Genomic DNA, 18,762 nt, shown 5'->3' with positions numbered 1-18,762 from the left:
GAGAGAGAGACAGACTGTGAGTGGGGAAGGGGCAGAGAGAGAGGGAGACACAGAATCCGAAGCAGGCTCCAGGTTCTGACCGTCAGCACAGAGCCGGACACAGGGTTCGAACTCACGAGCTGTGAGATCACGACCTGAGCCGAAGTCAAACGCTCAACCAACTGAGCCACCCAGGTGCCCCCTCAGGGTTGTTTTAAATGAGGTATATCCACCGCGCAAAAAATACCCAGGTTTTCTCTCCAGATAACAAATGTCAATTAGAAAATAGGGAATACTTTCACACACACACACACACACACACACACACACACACACACACACACAAATGTAACTGTCAATGACAGTTTGCAATGGAGGCCTAAAGAAAATGGGAACACTTCTTACAAAAGCTTTTTCATCGTCAAATTGAGCAGTAAAGAGGGTTAAAATTAGCTTTAGGCTCACACATTTGATGAGAAATACGAAGTGAGCTATTTCTCTTTAGCTCCTTGTTCTGGATTCCTCAAGTAAGTTGTTTTGATCTGAACTATCTGAAATTAAAACAAATTAACATTTTACATCAACCTTTCCAACTCTTGCAGGATAGGAGGTATAGTTATGCATAATTTAAGTAGCTTAGGTTTTCCTGTCCAACATATAAAAATACGTACTTTGAGGTTTTAAGATTTCATTAATATGTACATTTTTAATCTCTCGAATAAAATTGAGATTTATAAAATTAGGGGGTGGGCTGTTTCCACTGTTATTTCTGGCAGGAACTCAGTGAGTTTTACTTTATTTTGGGTACCCTGACCTGTATAAAGTATGAACGTCAGCAATTTAGTAAGGACTACTGGTGTTATGTCCCCCAAGTGTAGGCTGGAAAGACCAATGCAATGGAACTCCCTCCCGGGATGATACCCAGCAGGCTCTGTAGCAAAGTCTGGTTCTGATATGGGGAGACTGTTAGGACAAAGCATAGTGAGGAAAGCACATTTGGAACCAAAAGACTTGGGGCTGAGGGTTGACTCTCCTGGTCTTTGACGATGTGACCTAGGTCTAGTCTCTGAATGTCTCAGATCCCCAATTTTCTACTGGCAAAATAGAGACTACAGTAGTATCTACTCTCCAATGAGCTGTTAACAGTGATTAAACGAGACAATGTCTATGAAAAGTGTCTTCCACATACTTAAAATACTATCTAGATATTATTATAATTATTAATGCTAAGATTTTACTATCCCCTTTGGACTCAGTTGCTATAATTCACCCCATTTTCCATTTTCCTCAGCACCTAATTTGTCTTAGAATACATGGTGTTATATATATATATATATATATATATATATATATACACACACACACACACACACACACACACACACACACACGCACACACATATACATATATCCAGAAGCTTTAATTTCTGACATCAAAAAAGCCCCTGTTATAGATGACCCGAGTGTCCTGAGTCTTTTCAACTTCCTTGCTCTCTGGAGTTCCCGAGAGCAGTAGAAGAATTCAAGCTTCCCCCTAAGGATGCCTCCTCCTTCCTGGTGGTGTCTTTAGTTTTTCTTCACACGCTCCATGACACCTGCCCAAGTTTCCACCTCTCTCACCTGATCCAACCTTCAGGCCGGCATCCTATGAGACAGCAGCCCGCCCCGTTGCTGGAATCCACCTGTCACCTAGCTACACTGGGCCACAGACCTCCTCACCTCCAGTGTGATGCTGCGGGTGAATCCACAGTCCTAACTCTGAGTGTGTTTGTACAGATCTCTCTATTCATCCCGTTTCCCTCAATGCCAGCCTGCTTTTTATATGTGTTAGAGCTTACCTGCCATGTCTGTGGGCAGCTGAAGACCTTTACCTCAAGGCATTGCATTTTACATAACCTAAGTGGTACAGCTGATGTGATTTTTATAAACTTCTAGGGGCGCCTGGGTGGCTCAGCTGGTTGAGGGTCCGACTTCGGCTCAGGTCATGATCTCGCAGTCCGTGAGTTCGAGCCCCGTGTCAGGCTCTGTGCTGACAGCTCAGAGCCTGGAGCCTGCTTCGGATTCTGTGTCTCCCTCTTCTCTCTGCCCCTCCCCTGCTCGCTCGCTCTCTCTCTCTCTCCCTCAAAAATAAATGTTAAAAAAACTATAAACTTCTAGAAAGATTGGTTTCCAACTTTTAACTAGAAGTTCTACTATTTATATGTTGAGAGGTGATTTTGTTATTAAATGATGGCAAGAAGACCCTTGGGGGTGGAGTTCACTTTGGGGCAACAGTTTTTCTCTTTTAGGCACCAGGCAACCTGGCAAAGAAGAGTAGGAAAGTCACTTTCGCAGCTTAGCCATCTTCGGGGATCCAGGGAGCCGTGGCTTTGCATGTCCAAAGCTGGCACTTTGAATACTGGCTTGGGAAGCGTGTGCCCGGGCTGAAACGTAACCGTGGCTCCAGTTTTCTAGCCCTAAGGTCCTAGTTTTGTCTAGTCACCAGTTCTGTGATCTGCAATATTATACTGCAGTGTGGTAGTGAAAAAGAACAGTACCCAAGGCTTAATTAAGCATGAGCATGATCAAGACCACCCCTCAACTGAAGGAGAAGAAAATGAATTACACACATTGGTACCATAGGGATTTAGAACTCCTGGCTCCTGGGGAGAAAACACCCCTCTTTCTAGTAGAGTACGCTGTTCTTAAATTTTACACCTTTCACAGTGACTTTTCCTTTCCCCCCAGTGGCTTGTTACCTGTTGTTTCTCAATCTAGTTTTGCCTCCTCCTTACGCTGAAACTTTGGCTTCTATTCTCCCTTACTGTTCCATTCCAAATGACAAAGCCGGGGAGAAGGGTTAAAAACTAGGTATGAGCGCCAAAGAAACAGCCAACCTATTACCCAGAATTCCAATCTGTAAAGTTCTCAGAGCCCTTGGACTTCTGATAACATCTCCCATCTTATGAGAGGCTGATCCTCTTTGAATTGTATCTTGTTTTGAGTCCTCTGCGCTTCTAAAACCCAAGATGGATCCCTCAAATACATTTTAAGTAGATTGGGTCACTGCTCCTAAGACCTGGATTTTACCGCTTTCCTTCTTTTCTTGAAAAATAGCGATGTGAGTTTTCAGCAGGCGGACCTCTGCGCCTCGGATTCCAAGAAGCAGCAGATGTCCACGGAGAGTCAGGCTTTTGTTGCTTTTCAAACAGGAAATGTACAGAATTGCTCTCATCTTCACAAGATCTTGAAGCTAACTTCTAGAGTCCCTAATTGAAGGTTGGGGGTGGGGGGGGGGGGGGGGAGGCTATCTCTTTTTAAGGCACAGGGCACCGTGAAAGAATCCCGGAAGGGCGGGACAGCTGACTACAACACTTAGACTAATTGGCTCAGCTATTTAAAGCTTCCTCCTTCACCCTCAGTGTGTATTTAGCACATTCTACTGATTCAAGTTCTTTCCAATTTAAGATACGCCCCCGTTTCTCAATCCTCTGGGAAGAAGCTGTTCTAGGTGGTTTTCCCATTCACAGGGAGGACAAGCACTCGCGCCTCCCCTGGCTTTACTTTGCTCATATGGCAAGATATTAGCTGGCCAGCCAGACGTGACTCACCCCCCGCTCCTGCTCAGGGGTCTCCTCGCTGCAGGACTGTTGCTGCACACTTCTAGGTATAAGCACCTGCATAGCCAGCTTGGTCACACCAGTGTGGTGATTTTCATTTTATTCTTTTTTTTCTTTTTAATGTTTATTCATTTTTGAGAGATAGAGACAGAGCGTGAGTGGAGGAGGGGCAGAGAGAGAGAGAGGGAGACACAGAATCTGAAACAGGCTCCAGGCTCTGAGCTGTCAGCACAGAGCCCGACGTGGGGCTGGAACCCACAGACTGCGAGATCGTGACCTGAGCCGAAGTCGGACGCTCAACCGACTGAACCACCCAGGCGCCCCGCATTTCATTCCGTCTTAAAGGAGTAAAAGGAATGGGTGTGCATCAAAGCTATCAAAGACATTAAAAACGTACTACCTATACTTGAAGAGGGTGAGAAGAACATACAATGCCGGTCGTTGCCCCAAATTAATCTAATCATTGTGCTTCACTGCACTGAAATCTGTGTTTGCACAGTGCCAAGGAAGGGGAGCTCCTGGAAATAATCAGATTAATGTGTCAATGAAAACAACCGAACCAAGCATTTCAGCTCTCTAAATGGATTTCTGGCCTGAATTTTCCAGGTTGGTGGTTTTGTATCCACCCAATAACTCAAGCGATTCCTGAATTACACTTCGCTCTGGGGTGTATGAACAATGTCTAAAGGTTAACTAAAATTTTATAAGATGTAGTATTATTCCTTTAAAGTAGACCAACAGCTGGGGACAAGCACGGCTAACACATTTTCATGATCCAGGCAAAATACCCGCTCCAGTCCAGAGTGTCTCTGTCCTCACCACTTTCAGGCAAGCGGAAGCCACCTTCCTCCCACCAGGGTGACTGCCACCGCCTCCCAAAAACACTGTTGCTTCCTCCCCCATACTCTTATACAGCTCTCCCCCCAACAGCCAGAGTGACATTTTGAAACTAGAAATCCATTTATATCACGATTCCGCTTAAGATCGGCCCATGGCAGGGGCGCGCCTGAATGGCTCGGTCTTGATTTCGGCTCAGGTCATGATCTCACAGTTCACGAGTTCGAGCCCTATGTCGGGCTCCGCACTGACAGCACAGAGCCAGCTTGGGATTCTCCCTCTCTCTCTGCCCCTTCCCTGATCTCTCTCTCTCCAAATAAATATATAAGCTTAAAAAAAAATTAAAAAAAAAAAAAAAAAAAAAAAGGATCTGCCTATGGCTTATGGCTGCTCGGACCAGCAAACCCAAACCTTTGCTCCTGACCAGCAGAGGCCCAGCATGACCTGGAGTAGCAAACTCTCTGATTTCATCTCATCTTCTACCCACTCCAGCCACCGGACATTCTTCTCCCCACCTCAGGGCCCTTGCTCTGGCCTTCTCTGCTGTCTGCAGTAAGCTTCCTCATAACATCACCCTATTTTACTTTCTTTACAGCACATATCCCTAGGTAATATTTTCTCATTTTCAATTGCCTACCCTTCCCCAATAATAACTAACACTTATTACCAGGCATTATTCTAAGAGCTTTATGTACTTTATCCTTTTGTCCTCATAACAACCTTCTGAAGTTAGTGGTATTGTTATCATTATTATTATTATTATTATTATTATTAGCCCACTTCACAGATGAGGAAATTGTGGTACACACAAGCTAAGTAATAGTCCCAAGATCACATAGCAAGTGAGTCAAAAAGCCCAGATTGAAACCCACAGAGTCTGGCTCCAAAGACTGTTTAATGACTATATCATATGTCAGCAGAGAAAGTTCCCTGAGCTTTTCTGTCTTACCCATCACTGTATCTCTGGTGACTGGAACAGTCTCAATAAACGAGTGGATTTAATGTTGACAATGATTTGTATTAATGAAGACTTTCATCATGTGGTCATAAAGTACTATGATAGCAATGTTTCACTAAAAGGAACTTCTTGTTATAATTCTAATAATATTTTTTCTAAATATATTATTTCTTTAATATAGAAAGTCTGGTCCTCACATCCCATTTAGCCTATTATTAATAGAATTCACCTGTTCTTTTGTTTTCATAACTGTTAGCGGGTAAGATTCTCAGTTCTCCAGTAAGATAAATTGTATTTCATTATAACCAACCCCAGGTTAGATAAGTCACATAAAACCATGCAAAGGTATATAAAATGTCAATAATTTTTTTTTTAATTTTAATAAAGCCGTGGTTTCAAAATCTCTCTGCAGACTCAGACATACATGCAAGCGTAAGAGGCTTCATGTTAAATAGAAAGTCACCTGTGGTCAAGTGTCAAGGTCTTTGGCACTAATTCACCTGATCCTAGATTGTTTCTCAACAGAATCAACTGAAACACAGGACAAACTTTTCTTGACACCTACAGTAGTTATTCCTACTAATTTAGTTCATAAACCAAGTACTATGCTAGCTTTTATTTTTGTTATGGGTGGCGGTATATAGATTTTTGATCTGCTGGTTCCTAAATGTTTCTGAGAGAAAACCCACCCCTTCGGGACTTATTTTAGAATCACAGACATTCAGAGCTTTATGATGCACCCTGGAGAGTATCTAGCCCAACTCGCTCATTTCACACACAAGGAACCTAAGACCCATAGAAAACTTAAGTGAGCTGCTCAAAACTCAGGTTCCTCAATTTCCAGCAAAGCGCTGTTTCCAGCATGTTGCAAGTGATGCTATGAGTGTTTGATCACTGTGCTATATGCCTGGGCCTCGGAAGGAGTATTTTCTAATAAGCCAAACCAATGCAACACAATTTTATTGAGCAGCTGCTATTTTTTTTAAGTGTTTTTATTTATTTTTGAGACAGAGAGAGACAGAGCATGAGCAGGGGAAGGGCACAGAGAGAGAGGGAGACACAGAATTCGAAGCAGGCTCCAGGCTCTGAGCTATCAGCAGAGAGCCTGACGCGGGGCTCGAACTCACGGACTGTGAGATCATGACCTGAGCTGAAGTCGGACGCTTAACCGACTGAGCCACCCAGGCACCCCAAGCAGCTGCTATTTTATCAGTGTTGGGTTCAATCCAATTTTGGGGGTGTATGTCCCAATTTAAATGCTCTAATCATTTGCTGGATTAAACAGGTCATCTGAGGTTTTACTAACCCTTCCAAGGTTAATCCAACTATTAACCCAACAGTATCGTTACGCACTTGAACATCAATGATCATTGAGCACCATTTAGGACAGAGACTGTTAAGAGTAGATCAAAAAATCCAACTGTACGTAATCTACAAGAAGCCCACTTTAGATATAAAGGCACAAAGAGATTACATAAAGCAGCAGGAACTCCCATTCATTGCTGCTTTGGAATGCAACATGGCACAGCCACTTTGGGAAACAGTTTGGCAGCTTCTTACAAAAGTAAATACGCTCTTACCACGTGATCCAGCAATTGCACTCCTTGGCATTCACCCAATGAAGCTGAAAAGTTATGTCCACATAAAATGTATACACAGATGTTTATAGGTTATAAGGTACTCACACTATCTATCCATGAAGTGCTATAGTGTTAGTGAAGGTAGACTGGGAGTAGTGGTGAATGTATATTGCAAACTCGGATAACCATGAAAAGAGGGTAAAGAGAGAAGCATAACTGATATGCTAGGAAAGGAGAGATAACAGAATCATATAAAATGCTGAACTAAAACCACGAAAGGTAGAAAAAGAGTGGAAGAGGGCAGGGCACCTGGGTGGCTCAGTCGGTTAAGCATCCGACTCTGTTTCGGCTCAGGTCATGATCTCAACGGTTCATGAGTTTGAGCCCCGCATCAGGCTCTATGCTGTCTGTGTGGAGGCTTCCCGGGATTCTCTCTCTCCCTCTTTCTCTGCCGCTCCCCTGTGCTCTCTCTCTCTCAATCAAAATAAATAAATAACTTTAAAAAAGAAAAAGAGTGAAAGACAAGACATAGGATAAAAAACAGGGCAATAATAAAAAATAGTAACAAATATGTAGATAGTAATCCAACCATGTCAATCCAACACTTTGAATGTCAGTGGTCTAAATGCACCAATTAAAAGACAGAGATTGTCAGAGCAGACCAAAAAACAAGACACTAGTAATGCTTCAAAGGTACAGTACCTGTGACACCTACGAACTTCTAAGGTCAGAAAAATAACTTCCTGTTGTTTCTGTTATTTCTGTTGTTAATTGCCCAGAAGGCCAATCTCCTTCTTTTTCAGAATCTTTCAGATCGACTCTCCACTGTACCCTTAAGCAAAACTGAGCACGTATTGTTTTCCTAAGGTATAGTTTGGAAGCTTCCAGGTTTGTTTTTTTTTCATGATGAGTACCACAACACTATTATCAGACTTTTTCCTCTTTTCCGAGCCTATTTTAATTCCTTCTGTGGCTTTTGTTTGGAAAGGGTTCTTCTTAATTATGTATGGATTTAATGTGACCACATCAATGGGTTTATTATTGATTTATCATGAATCACTGCGCTCCTTGGCACAGGGTGGAGTGTTTATAACTATTATTATATTTGTTATTATTATTCCATTAACTATGGCATTATTACTAATTATGACAGGGAGCTGGAACAGTGTCCATTTTGATCAGAGAGACAGCGGTGAACTCTGGATATAGAAACATCAGTCTTGTTCCAGTCTACTGTGCTTGACTGCATTTCTAAGTTTATCACCCAAGGCCAAAGTCTCTCTGGAAAAGATGACACCTTCCTGCATAAGAAATCCTTTGAGATATTCAGGGACACTGGTACCTAAGCAGAATTTTATTTACGTGACTGTCATGGATTGGAGATTCATGAATTTCGTGAGAGTCACATAAAAAAAAAAAAAAAATTAGACGGTAGTACAAATGGGATCTGAGATTTACCTCGAACCAATTCTGACCCAATTTAATAATATATCCTTCCTATTCATTTTTTAAGAAAACAAAGAAAAAGGGAGACTGAAAAGGACTTTGAACTGTTCAAAATAAAATGCTGTCTAAAAAGGACTGTGAATAACTCAAAGTGCTGTCATTTGAAAATAAATAAATAAAATAAATAAATAAATACATAAATACATAAATAAATAAAGTGCTGTCATTTGTATTTTATCCTATAGGGTTTTTTTTTTTCTTTCCCCCATGGGTCACTAGGAATGATTCCTATAGGTTTTTAATTATATGTCAACTTTTTACTTGTTTAGTTACCTCTTTCAATGATATCTTTCTAAGTTTCCCCTCGTAACTATTTCTACATATTAATAAATATAAAACCAAACTTAAAATAATCATGCAGCGTCTCTTTCCCCTTTCCACCAGCAGTGATCAATGCGGATTTCCTGAGAAATCAATGCTGACTGAAGTAACAAAATAATAGTAGGTCATGGGGGGGGGGGGGCGGTTTCAGTGGGGCCTGTTTTTCCTGAGAGAAGTTAAAGCGGTAGTTTGGCTAATATTAATTAACATCCCAAATACTAGACCTGTCAAGAATATTTACATGTATATTCATTCTCAATGTAGTGAACAGGTGAATACCTACATATATGTATGTTACAGCATAAGACTAACAGTGTTGCTTCACTTTAAAAGAGATAGTAAGCGTGCCTGGGGGGCTCAGTTGGTTAAGCATCTGACTCTTAGGTTTCGGCTCAGGTCATGATCTCACAGTTTGGGACACGGTGCCCCACATCAGGCTCCACACCGATAGTGTGGAGCCTGACTGGGATTCTCTCTCCCTCTCTCTGCCCTTCCCCCATTCTCTCTCTCTCTCTCTCTCAATAAATTTAACAAGTAAATACAATAAGAGACAGTAAAAATTCTATAATATAAACACATGCTAGGACCGTGTTTGTGCATACGAAATATGAAATTAAGAAATGGCAATTGTCAGGGCCAAAACATAACAGACTCTTAAATATGGAGAGCAAACAGAGGGTTCCTGGAGGGGTGGTGGTGGGGGCGGGGGGAGGATGGGTTAAATGGGTAAGGGGCATTAAGGAATCTACTCCTGAAATCATGATTGCACTATATGCTAACTAACTTGGATGTAAATTAAAAAAATTTTAAAAAATGGCAATTGTCATTAGTCTCCTACCAATCCCACTTCTAGACCTATTAGCAACTCCTAACAACAGTTACGGTGTAAGCAACCCGAAAGCAGGGAGCACTATTGGACAGACCCTTCTGCCATGAGCAAGTACTCCCCATACAGGCAGACCACAAGACTAGGACTCACAGACAGATAGCAAAGGATTAGCAGGCCAGGTCCTTGGCCTAGGGGAACTTCCAATCTAGCTAGGAAAAGACGAGATTTTTTTTTCTTTTTCTTTTTTTTTTTAAAGACAGCTTTTCTTTTTTTAAATGTTTATTTATTTTTGAGACAGAGAGAGACAGAGCATGAATGGGGGAAGGTCAGAGAGAGGGAGACACAGAATCTGAAACAGGCTCCAGGCTCTGAGCTGTCAGCACAGAGCCCGACGCGGGGCTCGAACTCACGGACCGCGAGATCGTGACCTGAGCCGAAGTCGGACGCTCAACCGACTGAGCCACCCAGGCGCCCCAAGACGAGATTTTTTATATATTCTTGCCATATCTTAAGAAATATTATGAAACCACACATGCCAACGAGTGGAATTTTCTTTCTCCAGCTGAAAATGTAATTGTTGAAGTGATTCAGACTGAAAGTAGAATCTAGCAGAATGGAATTTTTTTTTTTTTTTAATTTCCTAAGGAGAGGCCTTAAGTTGCTCATGCAGCAGGGCAAAAGAGATGTCCTGTCACTAAACTCCCGAGCATTTTTGCACATTCTGGCATCTACCGGAGCTGGCGTCACAATGTAACTGGGTCATATGTGTATTACGTCATCTCCTAAGCACGGATGATGTCTTCGGTTTTGTTTCTGTGTGTTGCCTGCCTAAGCACACGATAATTATGTACCAAGTGTCTGCTGAGCAGACTTGAAATGACTGACATAAACTGAAGAAAGACATCCTAGGCTGGAGGGAACGCAAGAGGCTATCTGTTGTATATTGGGTGAGGTTATAAAAACCCCAAAATTTCGTCACAGGCAGGAACAAAGAATCAACTTAAGACGTGAATAAGATAAGAATGAAGATAAAACCGAACAGGAGTAACTATATATGATCAGACTTGGATCTGAAAAACAAAACAAACAACGACAAAAAACAACAAACAACAAACCAAAACAACCATGAAAGGAAAACAATGGGAGCAATGCAGTTTGACAAAAAAATGGCAAACATGAGAGAATAATGTAACGTGGTCACCAAAGCACTGAGGCCACCTCTGCTGAGGCTGACACAATAAAGGAGTTTTGTTCTGGGCACCAGGCATAAAGAGGGACGCTGACAAACTGTGGCGTGCCCAGAGACCACTGCCCAGGACAGTGAGGTGACATGAAACCCTATCACACAGCAAGGGCTTAAAGAGCGGGGAGGATGGGGGAGAACGAAGGTCGGTCTGGAGAAAGGTAAGACTTTGTGAGAAATGCTGTCACAAAACTGGATCTTTTGCTTTGAGCTTCAATTTACAGCTTAGCTAATAGAATTTCTATTATTTTCTCAGAAAAGACTTTGACACTTTATTGCATGATGGCTAGAATGAATGTCAGGCTCCAAATTAGAAATCAAAAATTCTACTTGATCATTTGGTTTCAAGCTGGAACGAAAGTATGTTTTGGCATTATTACCAACTGTTAGCGGCAAGTTCTGGAAACAGATGCAGTCTTGCTATGTGTTCTAAATATGAAACACATTGCAGAAAGGCTTGGAGATAAAAATATATACTGCTTATGCACACTCATACTGTGCTATTTCCTGTCCTTATCAGCAATAAAAGTCCCTCTTGTTTCACCCTTTCTTTGTTGTTCCAGGTGAACAAAATCTTTTTTCTTTTTCCCTTTCTTCTATCCTTGTTTCTTCTACATGCCTATCTTCCTGTAGTTTTCTATCGTCTTTCCCACTATTATTTGTCTCATTAAAGATTTACTGAGCACATACTATGTGCCCAAAACTGTGCTGGGTTATAAGAGTTCAAGAATATGTACAACACAGTCACGGTCCTTGACAGTGAGACGCTTACCTCCTATAGAAGGGGAAAGGCATGGACGCAGATTATCGTGCTAAAGGAAGGGGGGCACACATTAGAGGTGTGTCCAAAGCAGGGAGATGAGAAATGGACAGGTGTAGGGAGAGTAATAAACTTGGAGGAAAGTGATGGTTGGGGAAGGGATTCCTTCTAGGAAAGAGGTGGCTGACAAAGATGGGCGGGGCCTTGGTGGAGAAAAGGGCTAGTGTGGAGTGGGAAACAGTGCAGCTTACTTAAGGAACGCCAGGCATTCTTAGAGAAAAGGAGCATCCTTTACCTAGGCAGAGCTGAATATCTGGGGAGGCAGTGAAGTAGCCAGATAAATGGGTTGTTTTGTTTTTTTTTTTTTAGTTGGGTCTCTCCCGTTCTTGAATTGTTAAGAATCATCACCTAAATGTAAATGTTTGGTAAGCTGTCTATGGATAAAACTAAAGAAAAATCTTAATTAAAAAAAAAAAAAATGGACCAAAGGTATGGACAACCACAATCGTGTTTCCCCAGGAAGGAATGGATGAAATGCTTTCTAAAAAAAGAAATCTCACTGACGAAGTCAGTGACAAAACAAATTGGGATGGGGGTATTCCAGGTGCTGCGAGAGTGGCTTTGAGGTTTTAAAAAGTACAACAACGTCCTCACAATAGAACAGTACCCAGCGGTGAAAAGAAGTGACTTATCAGGTCATGACAAGATATGGAGGGGCCTTAAAGGCACATGGTTAAGTAAGCGAAAGAAGCCAGTCTGAAAGTCAGGCTACAAGTTGCATGATTCCAATTATACGACATTCTGGAAAAGGCAAAACTAGAGAGACAGGAAAAAGATGACTTCCAGGGGCCATGGGAGCAGGTAGGTAGGGATAGACAGGTAGAGCCCAGGGGATTTTTAGGGCAATGAAACTATTCTGAATGACCCTATAGTGCTGCATACATGGCATTGTGTATTTGAAAAAAAAAAACCCACAGAAGTGCACAATGTTGAGAGTTAACATAACATAAACTATGCACTTCAGTTAAAAATAACATATCGATATTGGTTTATCAGTTGTAACAAATGCACCACACAAATGCAAGATGTGACTAATAAGACAAAATGGCGGTTGGGGGGGCGGGGGTGGATATATCCCCACTCTACTTTATGCTAAATTTTTCAGTAAATCCAAAACTGCTCTAAAAAAATAAAGTATCCATTCTAAAACATGTATAGAGAGAGATAAAAATAAAAATAGTACGTTTCTACTGTTTGGAGGCTAAGGACACAACTTAGTTTCTCCACCGGCAGTTATCAGGTAAGGCAAGCTTTCTTTGCTAGAAGTCCTAAGAGCAACAAATCCCTGGGCAGACATTAACTCACTCCTTGCAGAAAATTCTGAGATGTGTGGACGGACAATTTGTTCACAGGGGCCAACAGAAGCACAATGAATTCACTGACGGACATATCTGAGAATAACACGAAGAATCTTCAGTGACAATGAAACTAAAAGTCTGGCTTCCTCAGTTAAACTGCCTCCACCCTCTTCTCGGATCCCATCGAACCACAGGAGCCACCGTGTCACTAAAAAATTAACTCCAGTACTTTTGGTGAAGTGAGGTGCAAGCTCCCAAGTCTTCTTCTACAAAAGAAAGGGATTGTAGCAAACCTTTCAATAGAATCTGTAGCCACGTCTTTGCCATCCCTGCGTACCCATGAGTCCCTTATGAGTCCCTTCGTCACTAAAGCTTTTCCTCGCGTGTGGGTGGTGGTACATGTATCGAGAACAGACCCGCGGGAAAACAGCTATAAAGAACCACGTATAACATCGGAGTCAAGCCACGCACGCAAGTTTCATTCTGAGCTCTGGTACCTCTGTCTACCTACAATGTAACAGTAAATATCATATAACCAAGTTCAGTCAGTTCTGTGGGCCGGGCCAACTCCCCCAACTCATCTAGTCAGAATGGAAACCGCTTCCTCGGTCCCCAGCACCAGTAACTCAGAACCCGTCGTCAACTGAGGTCCAGGTCTGCCCTGAACCTGGGCCCACGGTGATCAGATCAAGACATCATCGGCTCGTGTCGGAAGACAGCCCGTCTTGCGAGAAAGCAAGGTGAATTTCAACTTACAGACTGCAAAAATAACCCAACCAATCACGGTCGAATTAACAGAGAATACTGACCAACATTCCACCGGTAACACAGGGCTTGCCTTTGTTTAGGGTCTATTAAATTTAATAACTTCCCCCTCTGTGGCTTTAAACAGAGAACTTCTTCAAAATAAGAGTGGCTCTTATTAAACTTAATTACTTGCCCGTGGCTGCTGTGGCACATGTGTGTCTACCAAACAGGTGGCTCTTAATAAAGGAATGGTTCTGTAGTAAAAAGTAGATGTTCTAGTGTTTTATTATAGTCGCCTTAACTTTCTGCTTTATTAGTATTAATTGCTGGAGTTTTCCTTTTAACCTCTCTTAAGGCGTCACTCCCTCCTGTGAGTTAAGAGTGGTCCCGAGAAAATAAATGTCCACGTATCCTTGGCACATTACTGAAGCCTCTGGTTTCAACACCGGACTCAGGGGACTTGATAGAAACTCGGTTATAAGGGACATTTAAAAACGAACTGCATCAAACACTGCCGGGTTTGAAATTACATGAAACCACCCTCCCAGCAGACCTTGAATGATAAAATGGGGTTTTTCCACTGGCCATGTCTAGATTTTGTGGTAGTAATAAAATAATTTTTAGTAGCTTTATTTATTAGACTAACGCCTATTCTGCTGACCTTTGGAAATATTATAGTTTAGTGACTGAGAGTCATAAAAACAGAGACATCCTTAATAGTCTTGTGCAGTTGATTAAGTGGAATTTTTTGATATTTAAATATTTTGAAAGAAGAAATTCAAGACCATTTGATGAAAAAAACACACAAAAAAATATGTAACCCTCAAAAAGATTACAGTTTCTAACTCTGTCTTATGTAAAAAAAAAAAAAAAAATCCTATGAATGGAGATAAAAAATCCATACAATCTGCACTGGCCTCTCCCAGAGTAACTGAGGCAGAAAACACGCATGGCCCTTCCCTGCATCTCTAATTCATGTACCTTAACTCTCTTAAGAGATCTCCCAAAAGCATCAGAGAGGTCCATGGGCACAGCGACCAAGATCATAGAAAAATGCTTGTATTAACCTTTTCCACTTCGTGTATGCCAAAGAGTGGTACAGACTTGGGTTAATCGAAGCTACTTTACTCAGGTGGATGGGACAGGGGAGGAGTCGTCATCTCCTTCAGGACACTAACAACAGCTCGTACTCTGACCCACAAGTCCAAGAATCAGACTCAATAAACGGTCGTGTTTCTTTTCCTAGTAGGATAATTACCTAAAATACATTTTGAAAAGTCTGTAATTATTTATTTACATGGTGTTTCGTGATAACCTGCAGAAAAGCAATGACAATCTTTGTGCCAAGACTCACAAATGTTCTGAACATCACAAATGCCATGGGTGAGAAAATTCTTGCAATGATACAGACAATGGTCTGGGTTATCATCAGGCTTACTTGTCCTTGTCTTGCCATACTTGACTCTTGGATAGAATCAGAGTGAATTTTCTGTATAGTGAATATTCTTTTAGGATCACACAAGATGAAATGAGATAATGTACGAAATCCCTCAGGGGTGAAGGATGCTACTTAAACACAGATTGTTGTGTGATAAGAAGTATGGGACGGGAGGGGAATCAACCCCTAGAGGGTTTCTCTCACACTGTAATGTCTCCAGACTGGTTGCTGATAAGCAGCATTTGATTTTTATAATTCACTTGGATATGAACTAAGCTCATTACAATAAGGTAAGCCCTATTAGTCAATTACAGGACAATAATTTATTGTTTGGTCAAAAACCTATGACTGCTGCTATTGTTTTTGTTATAATATTGAAGGCCACTCCAGATTAAGGAAGTATCTCCTGAATCTTTGTATTGTGCCTATGAACTTCAAGACATCTGGCTTTGCATCTTCACTTGCAGGTTGTAAGGATTGTGGGTAACACACCTCCACCATCGTATTTTTATTTATATTTGGCTTCCGTGAGGGTGACTGCAGGGGAAATGCGATATAGCATCACTGTCATCACTGGAATTCATTAAGTTCTAGTATAAATGTAGCTACACTTGAAAAATTACTCAGAAGGAAGGATACCAAATGAAGTTGTAAAATTGGATGCTCTAACAATCTTTAAGTATATTAAATGAGGATCTTTCTTTGGAATGGTTTTGTAGGATGAAATGGAATTTCTTTAGGAACAGGTCTTTCTGAAAGATCTTTCTAGTTGCTTTTATTCCTACGATTCCTTGGAAAAGAACATGATCATTCCATTCTCCGATATTAGAATAGTTATTTTCTCTTAGTGCGTGATTGGCCTTTTGTGAATGGCTCACACCTGCTTTTAGCGCTACAGATATTCATTCTAAATCTATACAGTAATAGTTATAGCAAACTTTGAGTACTTCTGTGTGCTAGGCATTATGTTCAGTGCTCTATGAATTACATCTCAGCATTAACTCACTTAAATACTTAAAATTTCAAGAGTTTTTGTTTTAAACATGGTCTGTGGTGGATCCATTTTGCAAAGCAAATAATCCTCGTTAAAGCGTTTAGATTTTTACCTACTTGACTCATTTAAGCTGGCGCTTGCCTGCAAATTCTATACAGATAAGCAATTTTTACAAAGCCATTTTAGCTTCATAATGATCAGCTACAATCTATTGAGCAACTAGCATGTGTGAGGCATGCTGCTCGCACTTTACATAAAGCACCTCATTTAATCCTCACGGTAGCCCTAGGACATTAATATTATATCCTTATTTTACAAATAATAAAGCTACATTTCAGAGAAGTAAGAAACTTGCCTAATATGTGCATGAGCTGGGATTCAAACCTGGGTCTAAACCTCCAATCCTACTGTATAAGTAAGGAGTTTGTTCTCACCCCAGATCATCTGAGACTATTTCTTTAACCCCTTCAGATAGGGAGATGAGAACAGTTCTTTACATAAAAATCTGAACTGTTCCGGAAAGCATCTCAAAGAGGAAACACACACGACTGCTTGGAGGTGGAAATGAAGGTTAATATTTTAGCTGTCTATGCTACGAAGATAGCATCCTGGACCTTAGGGACCGCTTTAGATATTGGGGGGGAATAATAAAGACAGAAACTATGCAACTTGGCACCTTGGACCCTATGAGACGGGCTCCATTCCAGACAGGTCCCTAGGACCTAGGACTGGTCCCCAGGGAAGTGAAAAGGGCACTCGTTCCAGCTGACTTGGTCCCCAAGCCCACCAAGCTGCACTCTGGGATGCTGGCACAGCCCAACACTCAAGAGCAAGGTCAGGTAAATCAAATCAGGGCTCCTCCAGTTCCCTGACAGTCCATATCTAGTTCTTTCTTCCTGTTTCCCAATATGCTGACAAGAGGGATTTTCTGCTCTCCTCCCTTGAATGTTTACACAGAACCTCCCACCCTGGCACCATGTCACTTTGCCAGTAACAACTCACAGAAATGTCTGGGGCAGGAGGAAAAATCTGGACTAAACTCAGTTTTAAACTAGTTTAGAGCAGAGGCTCATTCCTACCCTTGGCCTCAGACCAGTATATGACTGGATAAGTAACCAGTTTCTGCTCCTACTGCCTCGTCTGTGAAATGGAAAAGAGTCATGTTGTTATTAGTTTATGGAAGTGTTTTAAATAATTATCAGTAAGTTGACTCAAAGTAATCTAGCTATTCTAGATTACACATGTAAATGATAGACGATCATGACTGCCCACGTATGCAGCATTGTCTCAGTGTTACTTTCAATGGTTTTCCTACTGAATTTTATGTGAATACACCTGGGTAAGAAGGTGCTGTAGATAAAATGTCTCTAAAGCAATAATCACTCCCTGAGGTTTTTTTCCTCTAGGTACTGCCAGGGGACAAATAACAAAGTCTGCTTCAGCCACAGAGGGTTGGACAGATGGAAACCCCAGAGGACCCTAAACAGAAGCAAGTTTGCACAAATCTGTCCTGGCAAAGTGTCATTTTGGCCCCATGTAAAACAAAACAGGTCCAGTATAAAATACAGAAGGAATGACCAGAACTACTTCGACACCATCCAACACTGCCTTTGATCCCACATCAGCCCTCATTCTCCCCACTGTGCCTTACTCATCCTTTCCCGTGTCTTTAATTGATGTTTGCCTAAAGGAGGGAGTCATTCCTGTCAAGGGAGATGATAACTAAAATTCTACACTCTGCACAATTCCCCAATAAATACCATGTGATTCATAAAAATAATAATAGCAGTCATAATGAAAAGTGGGAACATGGTTTTCCAAAGGGTTTTGTGGTTCTCCCTCCACCCCTCTTCTTTCCCTACTCACCCCTGCGGGAGTCCATCTGCTGTAGAAAATGTGAAGGGCACTAGGACCAGAGAGCCCTTTCCTGCCATTCGCTTGAGAAACAAAGCCTTCCCTCCTCCCAAGTGGAAAGAAAGAAAGGAGTCTGAACTAATCAAAACCTGCAAGCCTGCTGGTGGAGCTTCAGCTTGTCAGTGATGCAACTCAGCGGAGTGAGTAGCGGCTTCGAGCTTTGCAGAAAATGAAGAGAGGGAGAGAAACAGAGACAGAAACACAAAGAGAAAGAAAGAAAGGCATTAACCTGGCCAGGAGTTAAACAGGTGCATGGAGCCCGAACGCTGAGAAGAGCGTCTGACACATAGAGGGGCCAACTGCATGTGCCTCAGTGGGGTTGCTTCTTTATTTACGGGGGCAGTGCTCTGGCCTGGTATCAGGGCTGTACCGAGAGATCTTTTCCCTATTCACAGGACTCAGAGGGTTGGCCAAGAGCCTTTAGCTTTTCTCTACTTGCCCACGTGAAGTCTGTGTACACTTTCTGGCTCTCCACGAGGAATTCTCTCCACGACAGAGAGGGGAGGCCAGCTCGTTTGCCACACGCACATCCACCAGGAGCCACAGATTTTGGTGGTGCCTCTGGAATAATGGGTGTGTGAGCACTGGGGACGCCATGTTGAGAGCGACCACAGTGTGCTAGATGGTTCGTGGAGAGGCTACCTCAGTCTGGAACTGGCTGCTCAGAGGCCAACTCGGCCTTTTAAAAGATTCTTCCAG

General features: G+C 42.0%; 1 protein-coding gene across 5 annotated transcripts in view; it reads right to left on the bottom strand.

Moving 5' to 3' along the window:
* The window catches only part of RUNX2 (RUNX family transcription factor 2), a 258,972-nt gene that overhangs the window by 53,658 nt on the left and 186,552 nt on the right, over positions 1-18,762 (bottom strand). Inside the window, exon 8 of one of the 5 annotated variants that reach the window (XM_049652785.1) lies at positions 1,329-18,221. The exons of the other annotated variants lie outside the window; for them this stretch is intronic. Within the exon in view, the coding sequence (XP_049508742.1) occupies positions 18,196-18,221 (26 nt within the window). The 3' untranslated portion in view covers positions 1,329-18,195. Of the gene's footprint in view, positions 1-1,328; positions 18,222-18,762 lie in introns of those variants that run through there. 5 annotated transcript variants of the gene reach the window in all.

The sequence above is a fragment of the Panthera uncia genome, assembly GCF_023721935.1.
Source record: "Panthera uncia isolate 11264 chromosome B2 unlocalized genomic scaffold, Puncia_PCG_1.0 HiC_scaffold_24, whole genome shotgun sequence".
Classification (NCBI taxonomy): domain Eukaryota; kingdom Metazoa; phylum Chordata; class Mammalia; order Carnivora; family Felidae; genus Panthera; species Panthera uncia.
Note: the sequence above shows the minus strand (reverse complement) of the source record. Positions and strands in the feature narration are given on the sequence as shown.